Raw genomic sequence first — 27,061 nt, 5'->3', positions numbered from 1 at the left:
AAATTCCCACTGCCTCGCGTATGCCCTCTCTCAATCCGGGACTCCTCAGGGGCTGTCAGAGAGCCGGTTTCAGCCGAATTCCCATAGGCCAGGCCAAGGGACCCCAATGGTGCATTTACCATTTTTCTCTTTTATTAGTGTGTGTGTATATATATATATATATATGTATGTATATGTATATATGTATATATATATATGCTTAGTGCTGAAAAGCAGAAAAAACAAAGTGAGATCTTAGGAGCTGGGAGAAGAACAGCAATACCCACTTTCAACAGCACTCCCATACACTTTCTCTTATACACATGCCCAAGCCAGTATGGTGGGAATATTTTTCATATCACTGATAAGAAACTACCAAAGATTTAAAAGGAGGATTAAAAACAAAATATGTAACAGAAGCCATGATTTCCTAATTAGTTTTGAGAAAGTAAGGAAATCAACAACAAAAGGTAGTTATAACATTAAAAAGGTAATCTATGATTTTTTTCCAAATTCTAAGTAACTATTTAGTAAAAATTACCATAAAATAAACATTAGTTTTATTCTTACAAATGAACTTACTATTATTATAGTACTATTAGTATTGTTATTATTTTACTAAATAGTTCACTAAATTCAAAACAGCAGCATTATAGTTTTTTTTTAATGGCATAGTAAAAATAGCCAACACTAATAATATATGGTCATAAAAAAAGAGAGAGAGAAGCATAAGATATTTTCTATGAGGTAGTTAGTGTACATAAAATTGCAGCTTAAACCTGGAGTATTATCTGTAGAGTCTAAAATACTACATTTGATATTTAAAATATATACCCCAGCCCTAGCTGGTTTGATACAAGGGATAGAGTGTCACCCTGAGAACTGAAGGGTCGCAGGTTTGATTCAGATCAAGGACACATGCCCAGATATATATATATCCCCCAAATGATAACTCTACTACGATCTCCATCATCATTTATTTGATGAGAGAAAATTAAAAATAATTTACTAATACTGCTAAACTTAATAATGCCAATAGAAAATATACTAGTTGATATCCAGGAGGAGAACACAGTATGGCTATTCAGAAAATAGAACCTATCCAAAAAAATGAATTGCAAATAACATCACACCTATAACTGTTAAAAACAAACAAACATATGTATCTATAACTGCATCTGTGTTCATACACATGGCACATCAGCATACGGTATATTAAAATTCTGCCTTCTTTGCAGCTGGCTATCTATTGCAGGTAGCCCCATTAAATCACTGGAAACTGACTTCTCACAATAATAGGGGAAATAATCAACCTATGCTTTGAGTTACATGTCTAAGCTGCCCTAACACATCTCTTTGGCTTTTTTCCAAGAATGAAATGCAGTCAAAGATGGGCAGAATGCTACTTCCAGCTTGTATTAACCAAATGCTAGGAACTATAAAAACAGAATTCCAAGTTGAGTTTCATATACATTAAACAAAGACTGAAAGTTTCACAATACAAATAATGCATGTTTAAACAGGTGTTATTTATGGAAATCAATTAGATAATATGTACCAATGGCCTTAAAAATAATTATGTACTTTGATCCACTACTTCTGAGTCTAAAAACCTATCCTAAGAATTAATTTTCAGAAATGTAGACAATAATTGATGTACCCATAGCAAGGTGCTATTATTTACAGTAAAAATGAGATTCAACATAATTTACAAAATTAAAAAATCATCAAGGAAATCATCATACAGTCACATGATGGAATATTAAGTAGCCATTAAATTATGTTCATAAAGAGGTTTTCATGGCATGGGAAAATGCTCCTGATATTTAAAGTTAAAAAAGCAGTATACAAAGTTATATACACAAATGATTACACACACACACACACACACACGTGTGTGTGTATGTCTATGTATGTGTGTTAAATATATATATGTGAAAAATGTCAAAATGTTCACTCTGAATGATTAAATTTTAAGTAAGATCTTCATATATTTTATACTTTTATATATTTTTGTTAATTTAAAAACAATTGTTATAAGTATCAAAGAAAATTAAATAATAACTTAGATAAAAATAAGAAGAACAATGTGAAAACCCTTCAAGTGTACTGTAAAGGTATTTCATGAAATAAAGAAATTGTGTGTGTCTGCAAGAGGAGTATGAAGAACTTAGTCTCAGAAGAAAAAACTCTTTCTTAGGACTAGATAAGAGGTAACAGACAGCTTTTTAAAAAACCATGTAGTTAAGCATAAAAACAACAAAAAATGAAATAAAAGTGCAGAAAAATCAGGTCTATTAGAATCTAATAACTAGATAAAGAAAGCAATGCCAATGTTATTTTTACTGTACAAAAGTATCAAATAATTTCAGCAAATAAGTTATGAAATAAATTATAAGAACACTTAGTTTGAGGATGGCTTAGGTTAAATATAAAGAAAGTAGTTACTATCAAATAGTAACAGAATAAAATTTATAGGTCCTTATTTTGTTTTCTACAAAATTGATAGCTATAATGACTGCTTTTTTCTTTGCTTTTGTTAAACCTACTTAAAACACATTTTAAACTGTCCAGATAATGAACACTATATACTTAAATATTTGTATAATTCACAAGCTATGTCTTTTATAAAGCAATATTTTAGCTACTATGTTACTAGTAATTAGTAATAATAAGTTGTAACTTACTATATTTTCCCTTAACTTTGCTTGATTGTAAATGCTTCATAATCATTTCCATTTCAGATTGCCTGACTAATCAATTGATTCCAAGTCAATAAAAACATGGGGCAAAGAGAAGTTATACTAAATCTGTCATACAAAACCAGGAATTCAGTGAATGCAGTGATTTACACGCAGTAGAAAATCAGTTGTCAATTAATCATAAAGGAAATACCATCAACTTAAGTTTGGCATCTTAAAACTTGTAAAATCTTCACAAACTAGATTAGTTTTACCTAATATAGATGAAACTGTATGCACAATAGTGTGCAGGAGAAACCAAGCTTCACTTTGACAAACACCTTATAGTAGTACTGTGGTGGAAACATTAAAAACTAAATAAATATGAAATTATCTGCTCTTTATTAGGGAGGACCAGGATAGAGAAGAAACCTACAAGCTCTAAGACTAAATTGGTTAAGAATAACCGATAAGTTATTTAAAGGTATTAATCAAAATTATAAGCTAACTCAAGAACCATAAGTATAATTCCCAAACAGGCACAGATAGAGTAATACTGAACCTTTAAAGACCACAGGATTCTTAGGAGAAACTCAATTATAAAGGTCAGACAAGGAAGGATAAATGCCAAGTCAGAACAAAGAGGTACACTAAAAGAAATAGTAAATATTTTTACAAGAGCTAAGCATTTATCAAAAATAATCATTTTGATGAATACATAGCAGTAATTTTCTACCTTAAAACTCAAATGCTAACTAAGTCCTTGAGAAAGGCACTGTGCCTTAATTATTTACATCTCTAGCAACAACAACAAAAAGCCTGAAACAAATTATGAGGAATTAAAACGTTATGTTAACATTCTACAACTCACATTGCATGTGTAAACTTTATGAATAATGGTTACATAGTATGTGACTTATCTTTGTGCCTCTTGCATTTATCATTTCATTGAAGCTCTAAAAAAGCATATAGAATAAAATCATCTGAAGAAGTTTCTCTTCATATTACTTTCACATATAAATTTTTCAAATTCTTAATGATGTGTGCATTTTCTGCCTTTAAAGCTTTCATAGTTGAGAAGATTTTAGTAAGTGGGCACTTGAAAGACCTTTTAGAAAACTGAACCCTGTAAAATATTCAATTAAATCTGGTATCAAGTGAGGGTAGTCCAAAACATACATATTGAAATGCACAAACTTTGACATCACATTCACCAAAATGCCAAAGAAACTAGCACATGAACCACTATGAGAAAAGACAATCAAAGACAAAATAAGGAGCAGCAGAATTTCTACCACGCTAAGCTTTAAGGCACAGAGGGCATGGTTAACTTATCTAGAACTAGGTCAACAGATAAATCATGACAAAAAGCACTGATCTTATTAATTTAGTTAAGTATGAACAATGCCCTATTGCTCCGATGCAAGAGAAATGTTATATCTAGTGCCTAATAATAACAATAACAATAAAATAATATTTAACATTTATTGAGGCTTCCTTTATTATCTATTTTACATGGATTTTGCTCTTAAATGCTCAAGACTACCTTTTTATGTAGGTATTACCACTAGCGCAATGTACAATTGTGAAAGCTAAAGTATAGAGAAGTTGACTACACCAAGGTCATACAGCTATCATGTGGCAGAGCCTAGAATGCAGACAAGTCTCACTCCAGAGTCCACACTCTTCCTTCGGAGGCAAAACAAACAAACAAACAAACAAACCACCACCAACATATCTTGCCACACACAATATTGTTTTCTTAAATATACATAATTATGAAGATATCATTAGTCATCATTAAAGTAAGAGATTAAAATATACAGTGTAACGGGTTCCTCAACCCCTTGTTGGTCTCTAGACACTGACGCTGGCAACATATTAGACCTCATCACAGCCCAGTGATGGAGTTGAGGAGGAAAGACCACCCAGATAATCCTAATACAGTATAACTGTCTGCCCCACCCTGAGAATTCCACAGTATGCATATCTACATCTTTATTTGTATGCAATACTACTTAAAGCTCTACCCAAAAGATTTGTGACTCCAAAAGATTTTTAAATAAAATGTATATTCAAAGATTGTGCTCCATTTCTTCTGTGCAAAACTCATGAAAAAATTAAATATCATCACATATTTAAATATCAATTCATAATAAAGAAAACTGAATTAATAAAAAACTAAAGTATACTATTTTCCCCTCAGGTTTAATCTGTTTCATTCAGCAGTAGGAATGATTTCATCTTATATTCTACTACCTTGAAGAAATTTAAAGGATTTTTTGAGGACTGCTATAAAACTATCATTGACATTTTAATTAAAAAAAGAAATGTATGTAGAATAAACAGGACATTTCTTCTAACAGTCTGCAGTGGCTGCTTCATTGCTTCTTTGTACAGTCTTGGTAAATTATGCAGGCTCTCACTAGACAGAGCAGCTGTACTTCACTATCTTCAGTAATGTAATCTACATTTATCATTATTTTAATTAAGCAGATTCTTAATTTGGTACTTTCACTGCAAAGAAAAAATATATTATTCTTTTTGTTTTGGTAGACAGCATCTTGTCAGTCTTGTAAACCAAAATTTAACTTTAAATATGTTGCTTACTGCAACTGGTCCTTATTTAAAAAGAATTACCACATTCGGTTTACTACTAAGAGCCTGTTCATTTATCAGCTTCACACATTGGTTCTTTCTTTATAACGATAAAAAAAAGACATTTTTGCAGTTCTCAATTTTAACCCAAGTGATATACTAAAAATAATATGTGGTTTATTATAATATTAAATTCAAGGTTATTCAAAATCAATATGAAGCACAAATAAGAATTCTGCGAGAAAAACAGTGCTTTACTGAATGTTGAGAAAATTCAATCCATAAGTTCCCTGTGCAAGATTACTTTTATCATCAGGTTATCTGAAGTGTCTGAATCTTTGCCTAAATCCATTATTATATAATACAACACCTTTTAATTATCTTGAAGACAAAGTTCTAAATTTTTTATTAATTTCCCATTATTATTTGTAGTTGTAACAATCTGGTTGACTTTTAATTAATAAATTCATGAATTAAACTGGAAGTGTGCTTGTTTTAAATGGTTCACAAAGAAACAATTACTGTTATACTGTCACATTAACTGTACATTTTAATACATATAGGATCTCAAATATTATATATCATAAGAGAAAGCCTGATGTTCAAAATATTTTATTTCAGCACACATTAATTAATTGAGCATTTATGTGCCAGGCATAGAATTAGGTGCTTTGAATCCAAACAAAGAAGAACCAAGCCTTTGCACACACACATATATGGTGTAAAGCTTGTTCCTTAGAAGGAGAGGAACATTAAACCCCACCTCCACTTCTACCAGAAAAGCTCCACTTTGGTCTATTTTTAGTCATCAGTCTTTCTGTCGCTGGGTGGAGAAAGCAAAAACCACTTACCTAGTAAATATGAATAAAACTTCTAAATTACTATTAAGAACACTAGTAAATGAAAAGCATCCTAAGTGTTCCCAGATACTCTAAGAGAAAAAAAAATAAAAGACTTCTTTATTTTTGAGTTTCATTTATTATCAGTTTTCACATGTTGCCGAATATTGGTTTGTGGGTAAATGTCTGTCTACCAAAGTTAAGTTTATAAACATGGCCTATTTCAGAAGTTTGGGAATGAGGTCTGTAAGGAATTGAAAGTAAATGCACATCTCACTTTGTCAGTCCACATCACCAAGAAATGCCATGCTGGCTTTCAGATTCACACATGTCATCAAAAGCTATGATATAGTAATTTTTAAAAATCTAAAATCCATTAAATGTGTTCTAGATTTATATTGCAACTTTCCCATAAACAAAATAAAACACCCCCAAAAAACTCCTACAAAAAACCTCCACTTACCTTCACATTGTGATTTTTGGCATAAAATTGTGCCATTTGAGCACCTATAATGACTTGGCCAATTTATATGCAATATTATTTGTAATCCCTCACAAAAACCTCAAAAGGTGAGCTATTTTTAGTTCCCATTTTGAGAATGAGAAAGCAGGCTCAGAGACTGAGAAATGTTTTCAATATTACATAGTGAGTACATGGAGAAGCTAAGATTTGGGTCCATGTTCTTTTTACTAAAATACTTTTAGAAGCAAAATAAACTTAGCTCATGCAATTTTTCTCTTCTAATCATAGCTGAATATGATGTCTGCTTTTATTATCACCTAATATCTTCATATAAAGTTGTGTTTTACATTTAGCTATCAACATATACAAAAAAAAAAGGTAACCAAAAAAGGGAGAAAGGAAAATCTAAAATTTAAATCAATGCTAATGAATGGCAAACATGCTAGTCATTGTGTGACTCCCTTGGTTTGAATTTAAATAATGTCATGTATAAAGCATGGACTACACAATTCAGGAACAAGTAAAAGTTAAGTTCTAGGCAGCCCACTCAGGCTCTAATTAAATAGAAGAAAGAAGTACAAAGGAACAAAATTATTTTTAAAAAAATACTCCTATTGGAACTCAACTTCAAAAAGATATTTCATGAAGAGACAGTACAGCTTGCAAGATGCCTTCTATCTCAAATTACTCTGATGAATGTCTGATAAAACTTGAGATTTACCACTGGGCAACAACAAGAGGTAGCCAATAATTCTAAATGAAAACTCAGAATGGTCTTTTGTTCCCTTTGTTTAAAATAAAGCCGCTAGTGAAAAACAAGAATGTCTACTTAGGAAAAAGGAGTCTCTTGTCTGGGCAAAAATTAAATTTAAACATCCTGCTTCTTACCTGAATATTCCAAATCCTCTGCATTAAACTGCTGGTCACTAAAAGACTATAGAGGGCACTGTTGCATCAGCTTTGAAGCTTTACAATAGAAGCTAGAAAAAACTGTTGGTAATGTGTAATTTCTTTAAAGGGTCAAAAATGCATGGAAATCTACTAGTCTAATATAAGGGGAAAAAACAAAATGTATGTTTTTCTAAAATAGGCTGGACTTCAATGGTGCAAAAAAAAAAAAAGTCTTAACAAAAACAACTGTCAAATTGAGAACACTGCACTGCACACATTTTGCATTTCCCTTTGTAGTGCTTTCATGAGAAAGGTAACTAATCATAGCACCTCCTTATCCAATAGAAACAGCACCCCAGTGCAGAATCCTCTTCACAATCAATAGCAAAATGAATGTGGCACCTCATGCAGTCCTTCCATAATTCTATCAGCAGAAAGAATGCAGTCTGTTTGCATACTTTTGTCTAAAAGGCCAATTCCATTTGTCCCCTGTTTGGGGAAAATAGCAGCTACAGATCAATCATTCTCACATGAAAGTAAACATACCACATAAAAACAAAACAAAACAAAAAAAAACACAAACGAAAAAGGATCAAAACTGAAATCTTCACCTTTTTTAAATGTAATTTTATTACACATAAAAACTCAAAGCAAAATAGAAAAAGCAAGTTTTCCCTCTTAAGCATTCATTTTGTGATATTGTGCAATAGTACTGGGATATAAAATAAGTAAGTTACTTACAACAATACAAATCTTATAATTACATATGGATAGCATTCAATTAAGCTTCCATATATTTTCTGTTCTCTCACATAATTCCTGTTACAATTCTTTAAAACTAAATTCAATTGTTTTTAATACGTTTGCAATGTATTATAATAAGACTAATATATAAAATATAAGACTTCCTATTAAACAACTACCATTTAATTTATTCACCAAAATTTTAAATTTTTGACACTACAAATAATGCAAAACTAAAAGGAAAATTAAATTATTTTATTTTGGTTATTTAAAAATAATGTCCGGAAGTGCTGAACTTCTGTAGAAACACTAATCTTCCCTACAAAAATTACAACATCATGACTAGGCAACTAGAGATAATATGTAAAATGAGAAAGCAGTATACTCCATTGATGCACATCAAACCATAATACAACATCACATGTTAGATAAATCACCATCAATATAGGTATCATCAGAAAACTAAGGCCTCCAATAAAGAATCCCAAATTCCCTAAGAAAACTGTATACAACTCATTTTGTCACTCTTAAACTTTCAGAGAGATTAACACCTTCTCTGAAAACAAAGTGCAGAACTGTAAAAGTGTTAAAAACTTCTTCAATGATACATTAGCCTACGCATAAATCAAAAAGAGGAGAAGGGACTTCAGATGGCATGTAGATCTCATTTTATTATAAAAGCCCCAGTTTAACAAGTTATCTTCAACTAATAAAAGTCAAAAGTAAAGCATTGCTAAAGTGGCCACCACTGACTCTAAGGCTTTCCCTTATTAACTTAACCAAAATGCTACTTGAGTATCAGTTCCTTAAATTATTAATTTGTGAGTTTTGCTTAGTCTCCTCCTGAGGCAAGGCAGTTTGTAGGTATGTTGAATGCATGTAGTTGAATGCATGTAAATAAATAGAAAGCTTTTATTACTAGACTATTATATTCTAATAATATACTAAACTTAACAAAACAACCCTTTTTAATGAACACTGAATACACAATCTTGTGAACCAACTTTATATAAACAGGCTATATAACTTAAAGAATCTCTCGGAAGTAAAGGTACAAATTCAGAAAAACTAAAAATAAGCCTATTGCTTTCCACTGATCTGATAAAATGCTTACAGCAGAATAAAAGTGCTGCTGTGACTATGAAGAGTATGTCACGTACAATTTCAAAGAAATCTAAGAAAAAACGTCTTGAACTGTGAGAAAATTTATTTGCAATACTGCTTTTCATCTTCCATAAAGATGATGGCCAAAAAAACCCCCAAACAAACAAAATATCAGGTAATGTCTTTTTAATATTCAGTATATTTAACTAGATATTTTAGTTTACTATTATAGAAAGAAACAGCATATTAAAATCAATTTTAGTTAACTCTAATTTATGCAAAGCTTGATTGTAAGCAATATCTGCTAAAAGGATTCGCATTGTTGATTCATATACAAGCATTTTACTTAACTACATTGGATAATAGCAGTGCTCCTAAAGGAGTATAAAAAGCAAAGTGATTAGCAGTCGTTACTGTTAATTAGTGCTCACATTACATTCCTTGGGATGAATCTCCTTTAAGTTGAGTACATGGAAAGTTTATTTTTGAAGGACTGCCAAACCTTGGTAGGTAGGTATTAGAATAAGCCGTCAACTACCACTAAGCAGAATAAAAAACAGGGACAGATCAGAATCCAATTAGTATGTAGAAGTTTTTAAACAGGAAAAGGGTTGAGGGGAATGAGTAAAACTGGAAACTCATACTTCACATTCTGCAATCTCACTGATAAAAGGAGGAAATGTGTGTTTATCAAACTTGCTGTGAGTGCACAGTTCATTTGGAGTCCTGTAAACAATCGCCCAACCGCCCATTTCCAAATGCATGTGAAAATCTTGGAGAGTCAGAGCATCATATTCAGCAAACAAGGTCACTCTAGTGATGCCCTGGAAATGGGAAATTAGGAAAACGTGGCAATCAGAGGTTTAGGGCTGACCAGAAAAAGCCCTGAGGCTGGCTTACCATCTTTCACCACCAGTCAGGCTGTCTCTGCTTATTCAGTATTAACACAACAGGGCTGCAAGTGAATGAAAAGAACTCCACACACCTAACTGGGACATAGGCTTTCTTGTTTAGAAAATGATAGGCATTTGTCACAGAAAAAAAAAGAAGAAAAACTCAAACACAGCTTTCAAGAACCAGCTCTGAAAGAAAAACAAGCTCCTGGTGAACCTTCAGAAAAGGACCTGGAGAATGGCGGCATCCTGTTGATTACTGGGTTTCCTTTCCTCCTGTACCATTCTGTACATTTTAAAATGGAGTCCAAATATTCAACAAAGAGGTCTGAAAGCATGCTTGCTATAATAAAGAAATTTAAAAATCCAAATGTGCAAAAATTATATAAACACTTTTAGTACTTTAAGAGTGATATATATATATATATATATATATATACACACACACATATATATATATTTTTTTCTATTCAGACATTTTTCTATTCTCTACACATATAATTGGACAAATATATTTACAAAAATGTAATTACACCATACAGAGTTTTTGTAATCTATTTCCTTCTCTGAATATATACAGATATATTTCTGCCAACTTCCTTTTCGATGCTATGCAGTACACCATTGTTTTCTAAATCGAAGAGTCTATCTTTTGTTTTTTCCTCAGAATAAATTCGCCAAAGTGGAACGCCTTAGTAAAAAGACAGTGCATTTTTTTTTTTGTATCTGATGAGTTCTGTGAAATTACCCTCAGAAAGTCTTAACCAATTTACAGGGCTACTAGCAGCACATAAGGGTATCCATTTTTCCAACCCAATAGCATCTCTAGATCTTGCAAAAGTGGTATCTGCAATTTTGAGTTAGTGAGGTTGAACATTTTTGGACTTTTAAATTTCTTTCTCTTTGATATACCTGTTCATATCCTTATCCCATTTCTTTATTTGGAAGCCAGCTTTTAAAAATACAAAAGATAGTTAGGGATTCCTTATCAAATGATACCTTAGAGCAGTGATGGCGAACCTATGACACGAGTGTCAGAGGTGACACGCGAACTCATTTTTTGGTTGATTTTTCTTTGTTAAAGGGCATTTAAATATATAAAATAAATATCAAAAATATAAGTCTTTGTTTTACTATGGTTGCAAAGATAAAAAATTTCTATATGTGACATGGCACCAGAGTTAAGTTAGGGTTTTTCAAAATGCTGACACGCCGAGCTCAAAAGGTTTGCCCTCACTGCCTTCGAGGATCACCAGAAAGATTATTATTTTAAAGAGGAGATAGTGAGTATATGATATTGAATAATCCTATTAAGGTCTGTAACTTTCGATAAAACTATTTTAAAACATATTATATTAGAGAAGGGGATGTCACAACCCACCCAAAAAGAAAAATTAAAATTAAAAACTGATTTTAATTTTGCAAATATCACCTGAAGCTACCTTTGCTTTCCTTAAACAGGAAAATCTGGCATTATCAGCAATGTTTTGTTGTGGCTGTTATCTTTTTTACTTTCATATTATTCCAGGGAACAATATGAATATTCAAAAAATTCAAATTGCCTTATTAGCTATTTTTATAAGTCAAGAAAAGAGATTGTAACTATGGGTGATTGACAAGTTCCTCACAGTATTATCTTGGATCAGGAACTTAATTAAAATGTGTCATTCTTGAGAAAAGTACCAAGTATATGAAAAAAATAAAAAATTCCTTTGACCCAAAAAGTCCATTCAATTTAGGACTTCTTCTCATGGAACCAAGAAACTGACAAAGTAATAAAACATATAAATTCGTAATTCATATTCAGAAACAGGAACAAAATAGAATGTAATTTCAAGCTGCAGATAATGTCTTTTCTTTTTTAGACAAACAGTAGTTTAAAAACTTCAAAAGCTATTCCTATAATAGTGCTTCTCAAACTATATTAAGAACCACTTTTTAAAAAAATTTCTAAACCTTTGAAGACTGAAACTTCTGTAAAATACAATTAAAATGAATTACCAAAAATTAAATTTTAAAAGGATATAAAATACAAGGCCAAAATTTAATTATTAGAATCAACACATATAAAATTACTCTCAAATGATTATAAAAGTTTCTCGATGCTTAGTTTCAATTTTTATAAATAGCTGACCTTGGACCAATAACAAACAGTTCATGGACTAACACCAGCCCCTATACTACATTTTGAGTAGCAATGATCTAAAATTATTGTAAGCTCTGAAATGAGATAAGATCAAACACTGATACATCACTTTAATCTTAATGATCCCACTCCCCTTTATCAAACCACATGCCTGCCCCTTTGGCTCACTGTTAAGTAACACATGCCATACTGGTTAATATGTGTACTACATATGTATTGTAATATGGTAATACCTGTATGAATTAATATAAATATGATTCTGGGAGGCAGCAGAGCACTGTGATTAAAAGTACATGTTCTACCACTCTTGAGCTGTGTAACCTTGGACAAGTTACTTAACTTCTCTGATCTCAGTTTACTTATCTGCAAAATAGGGATAATAAACCAGGGTTGATATAGGATAAATTAGAATACAATGTAAAAAGCAAATAACAGTGCCTGGTAGGTAGTACTACATAAACAACAGCAATTATTATTACAATAATCAAAAATAATTGAAAAATTCACATGGCTCTGGGCTTCCTAATAATCAATATAAAGAGGAAACCAAATGAGCTGCATGATTTACAGTAAAAATACATCTCCATACAATAAATTGACCAATATTTATAGTAAAGCAAACTATTATAAAGACTAAGTCCTGAGAGAAATTTCACCCTTGGATCACTATAAAGTATAATGTGTGATATGGTGAAAATTCTCAACAGCTTCCCTAAAACAACAAACAACAAAAAATTTTGAGCACCTTATATGGACAAGGGGCCATGATGGTCACTGCAGAATATCGAAAGTTAAAAAACATAGTCCTTGCTTTCAAGAGGTTATAAACTAACAAGGAAGATACATTATACTAGAAGCCCGGTGCATGAAATTCATGCACTGGGTGGGGGGAGGGTCCCCTCAGGCTGGCCTGTGCCCTCTCACAGTCCGGGACCCCTCAGGGGATTTCTGCCTGTCAGCTTAGGCCCTATCGCCTCGCCTGCTAGCTGCTTCTTACCTCTCAGTTCGCTGCTCCTTAGCGCTGCCATGGAGGCGGGAGAGGCTCCCACCACTGCACTCACTAGCCGTGAACCCAGCTTCTGGCTGAATGGTGCTCCTCCTGCATTGAGCGTCTGCCCTCTGGTAATCAGTGTGTATCATAGTGACCGATCATTCCACTGGTTGGTCAATTTGCATATTAGAATTTTATTATATAGGACTAGAGGCCCGGTGCATGAAATTTGTGCAAGGGGCTTGGCCCTCGCAGCCGCGATGGCTTGCCTCGGCCCTTGCAGCCCCAGCTTCGTTCAGAAGGTTATCCAGAAGGATGTCCAGAAGGGCGTTGGAAGGTTGTTCGGCTGTCTGGTATAATTAGCATATTACGCTTTTACTATTACAGATATGCAAAAAATTGTGTAAAACAAGGCTTAATGTAATAACTACCCAAAAGAGTAACTAAATGCTAGAGAATTCAAAATAAGAAAGGTACATTTGAAGAAATCAGGAACAATGCCTTTTCTATCCTTATCATTCTCTCCTTAGACATAAAATCCAAAGGCCTATTAAGAACCTGCCAGAATACATAAGAGTCCATGTCTATTTTCCCTTTTTTGGTCCCCATCACTTCTTATCTGAAATTTTAAGATGCTATTTTGCACTTTATTATCTTTGAGATTTTCATGTCCTTGTGAGATGCACGGCATCCTGGGCTGTGCTCAGGTGCTACCTCCATGCTACTCTCCTCTTCACTCTTTAGAAATCCCAGAAGCCCACTGACCTCACAGTGCACAGCACAGTATGTGTTATAGGCTCAAAGGACAACTGATTTGTGACTTGAGTAATCATGAATACCCTCAGGCTACAAAGCTTTCTGCAAGATGGTTAAAACAGTAGTTCTTAAACTTCTGAAGAGAACATACCACTGTGAGATTATAATTAAAAAAAGGATCTCTCTCAGAAAATTTAAACAAAATTTTAGAGTTCAAAACACCTTTTCTCTCTAGTTAAATACTGTCTTAAAGTATCACATTATCCTGCACTGAAATCAACTAGACTGATTCTTGTTATCATTGGGTGATCAAGTCTGGGTTATCTGAGCACTCAAATCAGTAGGTGAGGGTTAAGGTAGTCAGAAAAATAACTATGAGACCAATAAATATTATTAAAGGAGCCAAACTGTGAAAGGCTCAAAAGGGAAGACCAGGGGTTATTTATCAAATTATGATGATTCTCTTTCTCCTCCTCATCTTCCTGCAAAATCTATCTATATATATAAAAGCCTAAGCAACTGGCCGACCAGCCAACCAGCCAGTACAGGGGTGGGCAAACTTTTTGACTCGAGGGCACCAATGGGTTCTTAAACTGGACCGGAGGGCCGGAACAAAAGCATGGATGGAGTGTTTGTGTGAACTAATATAAATTCAAAGTAAACATCATTACATAAAAGGGTACAGTCTTTTTTTTAATACTTTTATTCATTTCAAATGGGCCGGATCCGGCCCGCGGGCCGTAGTTTGCCCATGGCTGAGCCAGTAGCTATGATGTGCACTGACCACAAGGGGGAAGATTATCAACACAGGAGCATGGAAACATGGAGTAGTCTGATGAATCTTAGAGGGAAGGGGAGAGGGTGGGAAGAGATTAACCAAAGATCTTATATGCATACTAGAGGCATGGTGAACAGATTCATGCACTGGTGTGGTCCCTTGGCCTGGCCTGCAGGGATAGGGCCGAAACTGGCCCAGTGCACAGATTCATGCACCGGTGGGGTCCCTGGCCTGGCCTGCAGGGATCAGGCTGAAACTGGCTCTCTGACATCCCCTGAGGGGTCCCGGATTGTGAGAGAATACAGGCCAGGCCTCTAGTTACTATATAAAAAAGAATCCATAAGAGAACCAGTCTTATGAATTCTTTGTAATGGCTCTAGAACCAATCCTATAGTAGGTAACAAAGAATTCTGCACAGGGAAAATAATGAATGTCTAATACATAGTTGTTGCTCTTCTCATTTGTCAACTTTTTATAGAAATATACAACGGTCATATTAGCTGAATTTTGTCAAGGTTAGATAGGCTTAATTTTTTCAGAAAGTTTAATTTAACAACAGCTCACTAAGCACCCAGTGTGTGCAAGTAAGTACACAAAGTACCCACAAAGCCCAGCACTGTAAATTCTATGAATATGAGTGGTACAATTCTGCTGGCATTGAGAAGTAACTGTTCTTACATACAGGAGTGCACATAATAGCCCAATCTACTACCTCTGGACATTCAAAATGCCATTTTATAAAACCTCATAATTTTTCATATACTCCTTCAAAATTCTAAATTCTCTAAACTCAGTTCATATAACTTGCAATGGAATTTCTTGATTGAGACATTTTACAAAAGAGTTAATAGAAAAAAGGCTGCTTCAATTTTAAAAATAAGCATAGAGCCAGATTCTAAAAGAACACACCAAAATATTTTTTAATAGAAAGGAAGCATCTATTAGTAAGAACCTTTGTCATCTTTGAGTTCATTTATTTATCTTATTTCAAAACAAACCATGCCTCAGTTTATTCATGTAGGGAACTAGATAGGAAACATTAATTCTCTTGGAAGGCTGAGTTATTTGACTGAAAGAGTCTAAAAAAGACTCAGGAGGGACAAAAATTATAGGCAACAAATGTCAAAAGATAAATTCAATCCACTATATAATGTAAATTTGCCCCCATTAAAATCTCTTTTACAATTTGAACAATTACTATCCTTTTTCTTCTCTGCATTAACATACTAATAAAGTCAAGAGGAATTATACTCATCTCAATGCCAACTTGCAGCTACTATTTAATAATAATATACTAATGGAACTTGGTATGCCATGAAAAAATGACTTTATTCAGCTGTACTGGATTATTTTGGAAGCAAGGGAATAAAAAAATGGGGGTGGGGGGTGGGGAGGAGAGACCTAAGACTAGGCAAAGAGAAAAGGAAAAACTATCTTAAACAGCATGAATATTTCTAGAAACCTAAAGAGTCTCTCATATATTTTTCTCATTTATCTTCAAAACAGAGAAATAAAACAAGGAAGATATATCCATATTTTACAAATGGAATAACTGAATTCCAGAGGAGAATAGTAGAACACAATGTCTTTAGAATCCAAGAGTTGCATGGAGTCCCATAAGAAATAAAAAAGAATGAAATACAATATCTGCCCCTCAAGGTACTTACAATATTTAAAGAAAAACCCACCATATCCTATCTAATAAAAGAGAAACATGCAAATTGACCATACCCCTGAACACTTCCCATTGGCTAATCAGCAGGATATGCAAATTAACTGCCAACAAAGATGGCGGCCGGCAGCCAGGCAGCTGAAGCAAACAGGAGGCTTGCTTGCTCCAGTGATGGAGGAAGCCAAGGTTCCCAGCCTGCGGCAGCCCAGCTCTTCAGTCACCCGCCAGCCTGAAAACGGCCCTCAGACCCTCATCCAGACTGGGCTGAGGGAACCCCCACACCCCAGTGCATGAATTTCGTGCACCGGACCTCTAGTATACTAATAAAAGCCTAGGTGGCCCTCATGCGTGACATCATCACCAGATGGCTGCCACAGGGCGGCCGCCACAGGATGGCTATCACAAGATTGCCGCGTGCACAGCAGAGGCAGAGCCCAGTGGCCGCTCCACGTAGTGAGGCCTGGGGGTCCCCCAGCTCCACAGGGCATGGAGGAGGCCAGTCCCAGCATCTCTACCGCCTCGCGCAGAGGAGGCAGGTCCCGGCGGAGAAGGCGGGTCATGGCAAGGGAGGGCAGTTGTGGACAATCAGGCTGGCTGGCAGGCAGAAGTGGTTAGGGGCAATCAGGCGGCAGGCAGCAAGAGGTTAGGAGCCAGCAGTCCCGGATTGTGAGAGGGATGTCCGATGCTGGCAGTCAGACATGCCCCGAGGGGTCCCAGATTGGAGAGGGTGCAGGCTGGGCTGAGGGACACCTTCCCCCCTGGTGCACGAATTTTATGCACCTGGCCTATAGTATAAAATAAAACAAAAACAAAAAACCAGTAGTTCTGTAGGTAAAGATAGATTAAGTACACAGAAGAGGTACAATGTTTTAAAAAGGTTCCAGGGAGAAAGATACTATACTCAGTGGGGGCACATCAAGGAAGATATCAAAAAGGAGATGCTGCCCTAACTGGTTTGGCTCAGTGGATAGAGCATTGGCCTGTGGACTCAAGGGTCCTTGGTTCGATTCCGGTCAAGGGCATGTACCTTGGCTGCGGGCACATAACCAATAGGGAGTGTACAGGAGGCAGCTGATCGATGTTTCTCTCTCATCGATGTTTCTAACTCTCTATCCCTCTCCTTTCTTCTCTGTAAAAAATCAATAAAATATATTTTTTTTTAAAAAAAAAAAAGGAGATGCCATGCAAAAGAAGGAATTGGAGAGGAAAGCTAATTCTCACTAAAATATAACACTATACAGGAAAGACAGAAACTATGTGGGGGAATAACAGTTTAATTTAGGGTGAAAGATAGGTTCTATGTAGAGAAATACTGGATGGGAAAAGATAAAATATAAGTTCAAGTCATATTGCAGAACACCTAATGGATCGATGGTAAGCAACAAAAACTTATAATGAAGAGACAAATGTGACTGAATCTACACTTTAGGGAGATTGTAGGTAAGAGTTTGCAGGATAAGACTGGAGAAAGACCCAAAGAAGAATACAAGAAGTCAATTAATTTATAGTTCTGAAGCCAGGTTTAATCTGACATGGTGCCTAAAAGCCTACATAATCTATTAAGACTCTATATTATGTAATTCTCTTTCTTTGGAGTGTCTTTATCTGGTTTTGGAATTAGTGTAATGCTAGCCTCATAAAAAGAGCCTGGAGTTGTTCCTTCTGGGATTTTTTTGCAATAGCTTAAGGAGAATAGGTGCTAGTTCTTTGAACGTTTGGTAAAACTACCCTGTGAAGCCCTCCTGACCAGGGCTATAACATCAATTGTTATAGGCCTATTCAGGTTTTCTGATTCTTCCTCAGTTTTGGAAGACTGTATTTTTCTAGGAATTTGTCCAGGTTGTCCAGCTTGTTGGCATATAGTTGTTCATAGTATTTTGTTACAATCCATTGTATTTCTGTGGTACCAGGTGCTACTTTCCCTCTTTCATTTCTGATTTTATTTATTTGGGTCTTCTCTCTTTGTTTCTTGATGAGTCTGGATAGCAGTTTATCAATCTTATTTATCTTTTCAAAGAACCAGCTCTAGGTTTCACTAATCTTTTGTATTGTTATTTTAGCCTCAGCCAATATTCCTGATGAACACATGTTAAAATCCTCAACAAAATATTAGCAAATTGGATCCAACAATATATTAAAAAGATCATACACCAAGTGGGATCATGACCAAGAGGGATTTATTCCAGGGATGCAAGGCTGGTACAATATTCCTAAATCAATAAATGTGACATATCACATAAACAAATTGAAAGGTAAAAATCACATGATCATATCAATAGATGCAGAAAAAGCATTGGACAAAACCCAATGCTTTTTTGGTAAAAATTCCCAACAACCTGGGAATAAAGGGATTATACTTCAACATAATAAAGTCCATATATGACAAAGCTACAGCCAATATCATATTCAATGGGAAAAACTAAAACCATTTCCCATAAACACAGAGACAAGAGAGGGATGTCCACTTCACCAGTTTCATTTAACATAGTATTGGAAGTTCTAGCCACAGCGATCAGACAAGAAGAAAAAATAAAGGACATCCAAATTGGAAAGGAGGAAGGAAACTATTATTATTCACAGATGACATGTATATTATACACAAAAAAACACTAAAGATTCCACCAAAAATAATCTAGATTTAATAAATGAATTCAGCAATATAGAAGGATACAAAATTAACATCCAGAAATTTATGGCAATTTTATACACCAATAATGAACTCTCAGAAAGAGAAACTAAACAATGCATTTACCATTGCAACAAAAAAGTAAGATACTTAGGAATAAACTTAATAAGTAAAAGACATATACTCAGAAAATTATAGGATGTTAAAAAAGATTGAAGAAGATATAAATAAGTGGAAGAATATACTGTGTTCATGTATTGGTAGAATTAACATCATTAAAATGTCCATACTACCCAAAGCAATCTATAGATTCAATACAATCCCTATTAAAATACCAATGGCATATTTCACAGATCTAGAATAATCTAAAAATGTATATAGAACCATAAGAAATACTGAATAGCCACAGCAATCTTGTGAAAGAACAAAGTTGGAGGGATCACAATACTGGATAACAAGCTATACTACAAAGCTACTGTAATCAAAACAGCCTGGCACAAGAACAGGCATATAGATCAATGGAACAGAACACAGAACCCAGAAATCAACCCAAGCCATTATACTCAATATCTGACAGAAGAGGCATGATCATACAATGGAGTTAAGACAGTTTCTCTTCAATAAATGGTGTTTGACCCTGTCCGGTTTGGCTCAGTGGATAGAGTATCGGCCTGAAGGGTCCCAGGTTCGATTCCAGTCAAGGGCATGTACCTTGGTTGCAGGCACATCCCCAGTAGGGGGTGTGCAGGAGGCAGCTGATCGATGTTTCTCTCTCACTGATGTTTCTAACTCTCTGTCCCTCTCCCTTCCTCTCTGTAAAAAATCAATAAAATATATTTTAAAAAAATAAAAAATTAAAAAAAATAAATGGTGTTTGGAAAATTGGACAAGTACATACAAAAAAATAAAACTAGATAACCAACTTGCACCATATGCAAAAGTCAAAATGGATAAAAGACTTAAATGTAAGTCATGAAACCATAAAAAATCCTAGAAGAAAATGTAGGCAGCAAAATATCAGACATCTTACTAGCAGAATTTTCACTGATACATCACCTAAGGCAAGGGAAATAAAAGAAAAAATAAATGGGACTACATCAAAATAAAAAGCTTCTGTACAGAAAGAGAAACCAGAATCAAATGAAAAGGGAACCCACTGTATGAGAGAACATATTTGCCAATGATACATTTGATAAGGGGTTAATTTCCAAAATATATAAAGTATTCATACAACTCAACCAAAAGAAGACAAACAACCCAATTAAAAAATGGTCAGGTGCTTCAGGGCCGTGGAGGGTAATTCGGTGGCGCGCTTGGGGGGCGGGGAGGCGGGGCAGAGCGGCCCCAGGAGGCGAGGGAAGACAGGAGGTGCGGTCAGGCCCCCAGTCGGCCTGCGCTGTGCCCAGGGGGCGCCAGGTGCAGGGATCCGGGGGTTCCCATTTCTGGAAGGGGAAACGGAGGCCCAGAGAGGGGTAGTGAGGCACATAGACCTGAAACTCGACCCTCTCACACACAGACATTTTAAAATCGCAATAGTAGGTGAAAAAACACTTTTCATCATATTAGGTGAAAAAGCAGAATACAAAATATATCCGAACTGAATACATAGAATGGGCCTTTGCCGAGCACCCTCCGTTCTCTTGCCGTACTTGCTGCCCCCCCTCGACTCTGTGTATGAAACTTGTTTGTGCACGTCCCCAGTCCCTTATCTTACAGCCCTGGGCTAGCTGTGCTCAGAATCCCGCTGTTCTCGGGTCTCGGAAGGTGATATGGCGCATATCTATGTTCTGCATACATTCAGCAGGGTTCAGGGCAGTGTTTGGAATCAATACATTAATATTTTCACAGATATATCTCTATCTGTCTATCTATCTATCTATCTATCTATCTATACTAACTCTTTAAGGCAGGGGTCCTCAAACTTTTTAAACAGGGGGCCAGTTCACTGTCCCCAGACCATTGGAGGGCCGGACTATAGTTTTAAAAAAAAACTATGAACAAATTCCTATGCACACAGCGGTAGCAAAAACACCCGGCGGGCCGGATAAATGTTTTCGGCGGGCCGCGTGTAGCCCACGGGCCATAGTTTGAGGACCCCTGCTTAAGGGATAAGGAACAACCATAAGTAGCTTCACCTGAGATCAGACCAAGTTTTCAAACTTAAGAGATTTTCCAGAAAACAGGTTGGAGAATTGCAGATAAGGGACTGGGCTCCTGATGTCACTGTCTGCTCCTCCTTCTCGCCGAGGGGTGTGCCACGATTGCTGAACTGTGCCTTTGCATGGGCACCCCCATCTCCATCACTAACAGTGTGTGCCACCTGGTGCCCTCAGTTTCCTCATCTGTAAAATGGGCTCAGTAATGCCTTCCTCCCAAGGTTCTGGTGAGGAGTAAATGAGACCGCGGGTGTGAAGTACTAACACTGTCTAGCACGCGGCACAGATAGTTAAGATTGAGGTTTGCCTATTCCACAAACATTTCTATTTTGAAATTATCTGGATAGGCGGTACCTGTCCATGGTTAACTTCCCCTGCCCAGTCAGTCTTCAGAGAGATCACCGGTTTCAAGACATAATCAAGCCTGTCTGTATCTCTCACCCCCATTTTCCTTTTACCCCAGATTATAGCATTGTATTCCTTTCTATGCTTCCTTCTCCTTAACATTTATTTTGGCTGTTACTTAACATCCTATATAATAAAAGACTAATATGCAAATTGTCCCCGCAAAAAAAAAAAATGGTCAGAGGACCTAAATAGATATTTCTCCAACAAGGACATACAAATGGCCAAGAAACATATGAAAAAAAATGCTCAACATCACTAATCATCAGAGAGATGCAAATTAAAATGACAATGAGGTACCACCTTACACCTGTCAGAATGACTAAAATCAATAAATCAACAAACAACAAGTGATGTGGAGAAAAATGAACCCTAATACACTGCTGGTGGGAAAGCAGACTGGTACAACCACTATGAAAAACAGTGTGGAGTTTCCTCAAAAAATTAAAAATGGAACTGACATTTGACCCAGTGATTTGACTTCTAGGAATATATCCTAGGAGCCTGAAACACCAATCAGAAAGAATATATGCACTCATACATTCATAGCAACATTATTTACAATAGCTAAGCTCTGGAAACAGCCCAAGTTCCTATCAGTAGATGAGTGGATAAAAACGGTGGTACATTTACACAATGGATACTATACAGCTGTAATAAAGAACTATGTCTTACCCTTTGAAACGACATGGAGGGACCTGGAGGTTATTATGCTAATCGAAATAAGCCAGTCAAAGAAAGACAAATATCACATGATCTCACTTATATGTGGCATCTAATGAATACAATAAACTGAATAACAGAATAGATCCGGAGACATAGAAGCATGTAACAGACTGATGATTCTCAGAGGGAAGGGTAAATCTACTTTTGCTCTACTGTGTATTTGTGATATATAGCTATAATAATTCTCTCTGATTATCAACATTGCCCAGTGAAAGCTGAATAAATCAGCCATGGAACTGTCAGTTTATAAGATACCTTACATAGAATTCCTGTCACTTTTTATTTAAATACTAGAGGCCCCGTGCACAAATTCATGCACAGTTGGGGTCCCAAAGGGGTGGGGCGGGATGTGATCGGCCCTCTGGGTGTACGGTGGGATGCCCTTGCAGCCCTGGATCCAGATTTGTCCCACTGACTTTCGCACCGGTTCTTGGGAGCCAACTGACAGCCACTTTTATATTGTTTCTTCCTTGCGGAGCATTTAGGGAGAGAAAGAGGCAGCAGTGTCCAAGGCTGACTTCCAGGAGGCCACTAGCACTGTCGGGATGGTGCTAGTGGCACTGGTCCGTCGGTGCCTGGCCTGTTCTCCGGAGATTGGACCTGCAGGACTACTGAGGGAGGGAGTGAGTGGCTCGTGGGCCACCAGGATGGGTCTCAGCTGAGCAGTGCTCCAACTGTGGGAGCACACTGATCACCAGGGGGCAGCTCCTGTGTTGAGGGTCTGCTCCCTGGTGGTCAGTGTGCATCACAGCAACCAGTCGTTCCAGTCATTTGGTCACTTAGGCTTTTATATATATAGATCAGCATCAAGCCCCATCAATCTACCTCTTCAATGTCCCGTCTTTACATTCCCCACTGCTACTCCTCCAGTTCATGTGCTCACAATCTTTCAACTAGCCTAATATCTCAATTTTCTATTTGAACTCATTTCCAGTGTTCCACTTCTCTAATCAATCTTCTTGCACTATCATGGTTCAACCTAATGATTTTGAAGTTCCCTTTAAGCCAGTGGTTCTCAACCTTCCTAATTCCGTGACCCTTTAATACAGTTCTTCATGTTATGGTGACCCCCAACCATAAAATTATTTTCGTTGCTACTTCATAACTGTAACTTTGCTACTGTTATGAATCGTAATGTAAATATCTGATATGCAGGATGTATTTTCATTGTTGCAAATTGAACATAATTAAAGCATAGTGATTAATCACAAAAACAATATGTAATTATACATGTGTTTTCCGATGGACTTAGGCGAACCCTGTGAAAGAGTCGTTCGACTCCCAAAGGGGTTGCAACCCATAGGTTGAGAACCTCTGCTTTAAGCATACAAGTCTATATAATTCCTTTTGCAAAATCCTTTCAAATTTATTTTACCAATAAGAAATATATGTAACAGCCTAGCATACACATAATATATATATATATGTATATATATGTGTATATGTGTGTGTGTATATATATATATATATATACACACACACGCGTTTCACAAAATAATAACCTTACTACACACAATGCATTATGATATTTTCTATTTTATTCTACAAAAGGTTTCTTAAAAAATGCATGGTAGCATAGTCAGGGGAAAAAATAAACTTAACAGGACACAGCCACCGAAGACTAGAAAGCATAAAGAAAGAAATTTGAAAGGCAAGTTAAACATATAGAGCACACTTTAAAATATTTAGGGTAGATGATAAAATGGAAAGAAATCTATAGTTGGTAGAAGAAAGGAATACAAGGACATAAACATAAGTCAGCTGTTTAATTTATAGGAGATACATATATACCACATTCAAAGGCTGTTAAATCGCGTTGTTTACCCATATCTTCAGAAAAATATCACTTCTACTGTCGTGGTAAACACCCTGCTTCCCTATTTATAATGGTCTGGCCCTCTAGCAACTTCAGCACGAAATTATAGCTAATTTGCCTACAAATGTCAGGTGGTCATAATAATCTGGCCATTCAGTGTAGAGGCACTGAATCAGGCAAAAGAGAAAAAGAAAGAGTATATATGTATGTGTAATATACACCCACATTCATTGATATCAAGTGGAAAAAATTAAAGGTTGAGGAAACAGAATGATAGTTTTGCTAGAATGAGGGAATCACATTTTCTACACTTTAGGGGGGAATCTATAGATTAAGACTCTAAACCTGTGATAAGTTTAAAAACTGTAATAAATGACAGCATTTTTACCCCCAGACATATCTTCCTTGTGTATTTTCTCATGCGTGCCTGGCTTTATCTTCTGCAAGGACCAGGCATGGCATAGTCTCAATAAAGCCACATCTGGGAGTCAAAATGATGCTGGTCTGTGCTAATTCCAACTCTTCTGTTTAGATCTCCCAGAATCAATACTAGCAAAGCACTTCTTGTGCCAAAGAACCAGGTTTAATGTCCAAAATCTTGGGAACAGACAGGGCTTGAGGCAAGCTGTGCAATGCTGAAGAGCCAGGAGCAATCTGTACAGGGCTATGTGCCTGTTTATTTAGCACTATATCTGGGTACTTTCTGCAAATCTTAAGGCTATCTTATATGTTCCTCCCACTCCAAATCTTTTGGATATGCCTGAAGCCACCCAATGACTTAGAGTTTTCTACCCTCCCCCAAGATCCAAAGTGAAAAGATATCAACAAAGTAATTTTCCACCATAATAAATAGGTTTACTAACATGCAGATACCAAAAATGATTTGAAAAGTATCTGCTCAGCACTTTTATAAAATATAAAAGCAGCTGGAAAATTTTCTTGGTACACTAAGTGGTTACACTGCCAAATCTAACTGGATCCCTTATTTTGAAAAGTTTCACTATAAAAAATTAAAAACTTTGGACTAATTTATTCAACAATGCTTTAAAAGCCAGCCATATGCCAGGAATCCTGCTTGACAATAGAGATATAAAATAAAGAGCACTGAGCATATCTGTGAGGGTCTCACAGTCTAGCAAGAGATAGCCATATAAACAATCCTAGCAATGTTCTGAGAGCACAGTAAGGTATAGACAAGCTGCCATGGAAGAGACAAGATTGCTAAATTAGAGCTGGTTTCATAGAAGGGTATGAAAGAAGAAGGGTTCTTTAGGAAAACAAAAAGATAAGGATATAGAAAAGCATAGGCAGAAACTCAGATGTGAAGAGCAATCTCCTAGAAATGTAGGTAGTTCAGTATAACTTGAACCCAGAAGCTTTTGTAGGATTGCAAGGACTTCTTTTTTCTTTAAAAAATAAATAAAAAAATATAATAAATATGTGTATACACACACACACACACACACCCACACACACATATTCTTTCTTTTTTTTCAGAAAGGAAGGGAAAGGGAGAGAGAAAAAACAAACAAAACATCAATGATAAGAGAGAATCACTGATCGGCTGCCTCCTGCATGCCACACACTGGGATTGAGCCCGCAACCCGGGCATGTGCCCTGACCACCAGGAATAGAACCGTGACCTCCTGGTTCATAGGTTGAAGCTCAACCACTGAGCCAGGACCTCTTCTTAAAGATTCTTGTGTTAGACTAATGTGTTTGGACTTTATCTTAATAGTGGGTCAGTCAAATATTTATACAGATCAGCTGACAACAATATGGTAAGAAGGGCTAGATGGAGCACAGAAGACGATAGTGAGGGCAAGTTGACTAGTTAGGAGATTCTTGCACACTACAGATGAAAAAAACAGTAACAGTGGGAATAAAACCATAGAAATGTCAACATGGCCTACAGATCTGATGGTGGTGGCTGGGATAAGAGGGGGCTGATAAAAATTGAAAGTCTAATAGTGAGGCTCACGTTAGACTTAGGTGGTGGGATACATGATGATTTTAACTAAGAGGGGTAGACAGGAAATGAAGCAAGTTTTGTACAAAAAATATTATGAATACATTCTGAACTTGTTAAGTTTACCATGCAAATATGATATTAAGGGGGGAAAATCATAAGCTACTGAATATATAGGTCCTAGAGTATAAGCTTACAGTTGTGGCACCAATGGTCAACTATTTTTGGAAATAGTAAGATGATAGAAAGGAAGAAAAGCAAAAAAAGAGAGAGAGAAGAAGAGAAAGAGAGAGATATTGAAAAGAAAACCAGCTAGGATGGCTCTGTAGTTTGTAAACAGTTGAACCTATTCATTTTCAGGAAAAGTCTTGCTCTTTGCTACCCTGCCACAGTTCAACTTATACCAGCAATAGCCTGCTTTATATTTGCAGATTCACCCTTCACTCAATGGGTTCTGTTGTTTCTACACAACCAAGAGACTCCATCTTTTGTTCCAAGAATGGCATATGACCTAGATATACCCAGTAAAATGAAATCATCTCCAAACAATGACTGGGCTTATGGATGATACAAGTCAGGACACAGAGTGACAATGAAACATAATTGGATGTTTCTTTGAACTATTTAAGAAGACAGGAGCTTCTCCTACTAGAATATAACTGGGAGCTATCTTCAACCTACAAGGGTCCTGGCTAAGAACAGAATCAATAGAAAGCAGAGGCAAGAAATAGAAATAGGGGTTCTGGCCAGTGTGGCTCAATGGTTCAACTCCAGGTCAAGGACATGTACGTGGGTTGCAGGTTCAATCCCTGGTCTTGGTTGGGAAGC

The 27,061-nt window shown here is 36.0% G+C and overlaps 1 protein-coding gene across 2 annotated transcripts in view; it reads right to left on the bottom strand.

Moving 5' to 3' along the window:
* Positions 1-27,061, bottom strand: part of DPH6 (diphthamine biosynthesis 6) — a 166,820-nt gene that overhangs the window by 117,765 nt on the left and 21,994 nt on the right. Inside the window, exon 4 of one of the 2 annotated variants that reach the window (XM_006778112.2) lies at positions 9,922-10,123. The exons of the other annotated variant lie outside the window; for it this stretch is intronic. Coding sequence (XP_006778175.1) covers positions 9,938-10,123 — 186 coding nt within the window. The 3' untranslated portion in view covers positions 9,922-9,937. Of the gene's footprint in view, positions 1-9,921; positions 10,124-27,061 lie in introns of those variants that run through there. 2 annotated transcript variants of the gene reach the window in all.

This window comes from Myotis davidii, unplaced genomic scaffold (assembly GCF_000327345.1).
Source record: "Myotis davidii unplaced genomic scaffold, ASM32734v1 scaffold46, whole genome shotgun sequence".
In the NCBI taxonomy this organism is placed as follows: Eukaryota; Metazoa; Chordata; class Mammalia; order Chiroptera; family Vespertilionidae; genus Myotis; species Myotis davidii.
Note: the sequence above shows the minus strand (reverse complement) of the source record. Positions and strands in the feature narration are given on the sequence as shown.